The sequence below is a fragment of the Mobula birostris genome, chromosome X (assembly GCF_030028105.1).
Source record: "Mobula birostris isolate sMobBir1 chromosome X, sMobBir1.hap1, whole genome shotgun sequence".
Lineage (NCBI taxonomy): Eukaryota > Metazoa > Chordata > Chondrichthyes > Myliobatiformes > Myliobatidae > Mobula > Mobula birostris.
This window is the reverse complement of record NC_092402.1, coordinates 59,913,668-59,919,900: the sequence shown is the minus strand read 5'-3', so window position 1 is coordinate 59,919,900 and position 6,233 is coordinate 59,913,668. Positions and strand designations below refer to the sequence as shown.

At 43.0% G+C, this 6,233-nt stretch overlaps 1 protein-coding gene across 1 annotated transcript in view; it reads right to left on the bottom strand.

Moving 5' to 3' along the window:
* The window catches only part of LOC140191725 (uncharacterized), a 28,811-nt gene that overhangs the window by 4,477 nt on the left and 18,101 nt on the right, over positions 1 to 6,233 (bottom strand). The window contains exons 6-8 of the mRNA XM_072249411.1: positions 6,073 to 6,221; positions 3,793 to 3,812; positions 912 to 1,134 (exon numbers count right to left, since the gene is read on the bottom strand). Coding sequence (XP_072105512.1) covers positions 912 to 1,134; positions 3,793 to 3,812; positions 6,073 to 6,221 — 392 coding nt within the window. The remainder of the gene's footprint in view (positions 1 to 911; positions 1,135 to 3,792; positions 3,813 to 6,072; positions 6,222 to 6,233) is intronic.

Here is a 6,233-nt window from a genome sequence, read left to right as displayed (position 1 = left end):
CTCTTCTGCATCATTTATTTATTTATTTATAATTTGTAGTAGTTTTATTTCTTTGCTATTGCAAAGCAACAGATTTCACGGCACAGTGATAATAAATCTGATTCTGATTCTGCACTATCCCTAGCTTGGAGTGTGTGTCTATATACAAATATTACACCCATTAATTAAATTCTGTGAAGAAAGCCTGACATCTTTACCCAAGCTGGGTACATGTGACTTCAGTGCTACACAGTGAGGTTGGTTCTTAGCCATCCTATGAAATGGACCAGTAAGCGACTCACTTGAGTAATTTGGGATGGACAGGTGCTGGTTTTGCCAATGCAATGCAAGTGTTGTGCTGCTTTCTCAGCTACTCTTTTTCTGCACTCAGTTCATCTCCAAAAATGTTTATTGTGACCTATTGGAATATGGGCTGATAATGAAGCCATGAAAGGAATACTGAAACCGCTGAACATCAGATATAACAAATGTATCTCTGAGGATTAAGAAAGTAAAGAAATGACAGGGAAGCAAATTGGAGACAAATAAGATCGAGAAAAATTAAAGAGAGGCAAGGGAAGGACAGACTAAAGATGTTAGACAAGCTTTTAAAGTTTGCAAAATTGCGTATCTTTAAGCATCGCAAAAAAAATTAACGATTTTAATCTGGATTTGAGAGGATTACAGCAGTATCAAGTAGAAGCCATCAGTTTCGGTGGTGAGTTTACTGGAGAATTCAGGTGCAAATCTGATAAATTCTGCTGATCCACAGGTCACACCATGTCTCTTAAGCCCCAGAATTTCTGGCCCAATTTGTTCAATAATGTGTATTAGCATGTTGCTACTTTCAATCTAGATATTTCCACCCAGAACTTTCTTTGGAAATTTCCCATCATGGTCAATTTCAAGTAAATAAATTGCCAAAGTCAAACCTGATTTCATCTCATGCTGAGCGAGCTTCAGTTCTGAGTACTTGGTGCTCTTTGTGCCTCTGCCGCACAGTTTGTCATCTTTCAAGTCAGAGACTGGGGTGATGAAATATGTTGACTCCTCCGCTGAAGAAGCTGCACAATTTATGTTCTCGGGATGTTGTCCCTGCTCTTCCACTGATTCTTGGAGACTTGGATTGGAATTACCAATGTTACCAGGCTTCCGCTGTGTGAGGACACAGTAAGTTAGTGTTATGAACAATAGGAAACTTAAGTCCATTGCAAATCAGTGAAATTTCAAGTTTGGGAATTCTGCCACAGAAACCAGCAGGCACTACACATATGCCTGGACATTGATATTAAGTTCCGTGTTCCATGTGTTCCTGTGAGGACAAGCCCTGGGCTAGGAGCTGCAAATTGGTGACATACTCTCCAAATCCTTTAAATAATACTAAGCGTTTTCTGTGTTTAGAATCAGTCTGTCTGAGATTTGAATGCTGCCCTTAAAAGAATCAGGGGGATTGTGTCTTGAATGCTACTTCTGACTTAAAGATGGCCTCAGAGGACGTTTCTATCTGACAGACCGGTCAGTGTAACCCTGCCAGGAACTCTATCACAGATTGGCCTAAAAGAATGTCACACAGACACAGTGTCTGCCTGGCTGTTCTCTGACTTGAATGCGTTTCCTTCTCTCATCTTCTTCTCTTTTTCATATTTTCTCTTCTGTTGCTATCTCATGACATACAGTGAATGATGGCAGGGCCCTGGAGAGTGTTATAGAACAGAGAGTCCTGGAGATAAGCACATCATTCCCTGAAGGCAGTGACATAGGGTGGTGAAGAAGGTGTATGGTATACTTGCTTTCATCAGCTGTGACATGTGGTATAGGAGACGATGACATCACTTTACAGTAGTACAAATCGTTGATTTGATCACACTTGGTGTATTGTTATTGTACAAGTTGCATTGTGTTCAGTTCTGGCCACCTCATTATAGGAAGGATGTGGAAGCTTTACAGAGGGTGCAGAGGACATTTACCAGGATGCTGCCTGGAGTAGAGGGCATGTCTTATGAGGATAGGTTCAACAAGCTGGAACTTTTCTCTTTGGAGCAAAGGAGGATGAGATGAGAGGTGACTTGATAGAAGTGCACAAGATGGTTGTGGCACAAAGGGCCATTCAGCCCACTGACTTCATACCAGCTCTATGTTAGAGCAATGCAGTCCCACCTTCTCCTTATATCCCTGCAAACTCCCTTCTGAACACTACAACTTAAACTTCCTCCACTATTCCCTTGGCTGTGTATTCCACACCCACACTACTCGCTGTGTAAAACAGAAAAAAGATTCTTTAAGTTCAACAAAGAATTGAACATGAATACGGACTAGTTTCTGCCTCTCTAATCCAAGCAACACTGTGGTGACCCACATCCTTGTTGTAGTGTGGTGTCCAGAATTGTACGTAATACTTCAAATATAGCCTAATTAAAGTTTGATACAGCTGCAACACGACTTTCCTACTTTTACACCTAATGCCCTGACCACTAAAGACAAGCTTTACACCTTCTTTACCACCCCCTCTACTTGTGTTGCTACTTGGAGGGAGCTGTGGACTTGCACCCTAAGATCCCTTTGCACATCAATTCTCCCAAATGATCTGCCATTTATTGTATACTTTCCTCTTACACCTAGAGGAATAGAGTATAGGAGCAGGGATGGAATGTTGAGGCTCTATAAGGTGCTGGTGAGACCTCACTTGGAGTACTGTGGGCAGTTTTGGTCTCCTTATTTAAGAAAGGATGTGCTGACGTTGGAGAGGGTACAGAGAAGGTTCACTAGAATGATTCCGGGAATGAGTGGGTTAACATATGAGGGACGTTTGTCCACTCTTGGACTGTATTCCTTGGAGTTTAGAAGAATGAGGGGAGACCCTCATAGAAAAACATTTTGAATGTTGAAAGGCATGGACAGAGTGGATGTGGCAAAGTTGTTTCCCATGATGGGGGAGTCTAGTACGAGAGGGCATGACTTAAGGATTGAAGGGCGCCCATTCAGAACAGAAATGCGAAGAAATTCTTTTACTCAGAGGGTGGTCAATCTATGGAATTTGTTTCCACGGGCGGCAGTGGAGGCCAAGTCATTGGGTGTATTTAAGGCAGAGATTGATAGGTATCTGAGTAGCCAGGGCATCAAAGGTTATGGTGAGAAGGCGGGGGAGCGGGACTAAATGGGAGAATGGATCAGCTCATGATAAAATGGCGGAGCAGACTTGATGGGCCGAATGGCCGACTTCTGCTCCTTTGTCTTATGGTCTTATGGTCTACATTTGACCTCTCAAAGTGCATTACCTCTCACTTGTCTGCATTAAGCTCCAGCTGCCATTTCTCCACTCATTTGTCCACCTCATCTATATCCTGCTGAATCTGTTGACGACCTTCCTCACTACCCAGAAATCCACCAATTTTTGTATCACCAACAAATTACTGATCAGCCAATCTACATTTTCGTTTAAATTATACAGGTACCAGCACTGATCCCTGCGGAACATCACTGGTCACAGACCTCCACTCAGAGTAACAGCCACTACACTCTGTTTTCTCTGGCCAATGAATCTACCAATTCACCACATTGGTGAACACTTAATACCTATCTCATGGGGGCAGCGCTATATTCCAAATGCTACAATAGGAGTTATTTCCTCCAGGAAGTGAAGACAGTTAGGATTGTAATCCATCTCAGTCACTGGCCCATTGTTTGTGTGCTTAACATTGAAATCAGTGGAAAAGTCCATCAGGCACAATGTGCAGCAAACCGGGCAGCTACTATTCACAACCTCATAGCAAATTTTACTCTCATTATTTGAACCCTGATTACAATGAACCTTACCTTTAACCAGGATCCAAAAGCTAAAAAGCAAAAGAAAGCAAGTATTAAGTTTTGCTCACACTTTTGAGGAGATTCACATGTAACAAATCACAGAACAGTTAAATAAAAAAGTAAAAAAAATCATTCCATCCTCCTTCTCCTCCCACTCCCATTTACCTCCCACTTCCAGGTTCACTCCCTCAGGCAACCTCCCACTCCCACCCACCCACCTATCCTCATCCTCCCTCACCCATCCCAACCCTCATATCACCGACTGCTCCTGTCTCCCAATACCCCTGCTCCTTTCCCATCACATCTACTATGCTTCCCCCTTCCACAGCTCTTGCCCTCCTGTTTTCTATTGCTCCCTAATCCCATTCTCAAGGGTCCAACCCCCAAAGCATTAATCCTATCACTTCCTCCCATTGTTCTCTCTCTCTGTCTCTCTCCCAGCTCTCAGAGCAGGCCCTCCAACTGCTCCCCCAACACCCCCTCCTACACATCTATCCACCTGTTCATCTCTAGCCCACTACTCTTCCAGCACCCCCACTATGCCATGTCCCACTTCTGATGGCCCATCTAACCCTCCCAAAGCTCACTACTCAAGGTAGGGTAGGTCTTACACAGTGAGTGATAGGGCACTGAGGAGTTTGGTAGAACACAGGGATCTGGGGATACAGGTATGTGATTAGTTGAAAATGGCGTCACAGGTAGATAGGGTCGGAAGGAAAGCTTTTGGAACATTGGCCTTCATAAATCAAAGTATTGAGTACAGAAGATGGGATGTTACGTTGAAGCTGTACAAGACGTTGAACAGTTTTGGTCACCTATCTACAGGAAAGATGTAAACAAGGTTGAAATAGAGTACAGAGAAAATTTCCAAGGTTGTTGCCAAGTCTGGAGGACCTGAGTTATAAAGAAAGATTGAATAAGTTAGGGCTGTATTCTTTAGAGCATAGAAGATTGAAGAGGAGATTTGATAGAAGTGTACACAATTATGAAGGGTATAGATAGGGTAAATGCAAGTAGACTTTTTCCACTGAGGTTGGGTGGGACTTCAATCAGAGGTCATGGGTTAAGGGTGAAAGGTGAGAAGCGTCAGGAGAACATGAGGGGAAACTTCTTCACTCAGAGGGATGTGAGACTGTGGACTGAGCAGCCAGCACAAGTGGTCCATGCGAGCTTGATTTCAACATTTAAGAGAAGTTTGGATAGACAAATGGATGGTAGAAATATGGAGGGCTATGATCCTGGTGCAGGTCGTTGGGAGTAGGCAGTTTAAATGGTTTTGGTATGGACTAGATGGGCCAAAAGGCAGATTTCTGTTCTGTACTTCTCTATGACTCGATGACTCTTCCCTCCCCGTCTCAATTCTTCACATGGCTCCACACTCAGGTACACAGGATCTCTCTGTGGAACAGTCTGACTTCCAGACCCTTGTACCTGTTTTCATTCACCTCAAGCTATCTTCCTTCATCACATGCTCTGCGGTCCCATCCACAAAACACTGGAGGAACTCAGCAGGTCAGGCAGCATCTAAGGAGGAATAAACAGTCGACTTCTTGGGCCGAACTCTCAGACACCTCCCCTTACTTACTTCTTGAAAAGGATCGCGCTCAGGAATATCAGGCTATTGTATCTGGCATTTTATTTTTTAATTTAAAATCCAGTCACGATGAAGGGTCTTGGCCTGAAACGTCGACTGTTTATTCCTCTCCATAATTTCTGCCTTGCTTGCCGAGTTCCTCCAGCAGTTTGTTTGTTACTCTGGATTTCTAGTATCTGCAGAATCTCTTGTGATTGTGACCTTCCATCCCTCTGACCACAAGGATCAAACGTTTAGTGTTTGCCATTTTCTTGGGATCACAGTCCTGCTTTTTGCGATTCTCACTCAGAATAAAGTCACGTGATCATTTACATAAGAACATACGAAATAGGAGGAGTCGGTCATCTGGCCCATCGAGCCTGCTCTGCCATTCAATAAGATCATGGCTGATCTGACTGTGGACTCATCTCCACCTACCTGCCTTTTCCACATAACCCTTAATTCCCCTACTATGCAAAAATCTATCCAACTTTGTCTGAAAAATATTTACTGAGGTAGCCTCCACTCCTTCATTGGGCACTTCTCTCCTTAATAGTAGCTCCGCCTAAAGATATTATCCCAAAACCCTCGTCCAATCCTTTCTAATCTTGCTGACTCATTCTCGATTAAAAGCTTAGAGGTATTTCCATGATATGGATGTCATATACAGTAGTTCAACATCCCAGTCGTAGTAGCTGTTGTAGATTCATACTTACTCAAGCCAAAATATTTTAAGATTTGTTTCCGTAAAAGGAATATGTAGGGTAGAACTAGAAAGACCACAATGACTGATAATATTATCTTGGTGGTTTGATTACACTCTACATTTGTTGCATTTGCAGTGATACTTTTAGTCTCAGTCATTCTGTGGAATCAA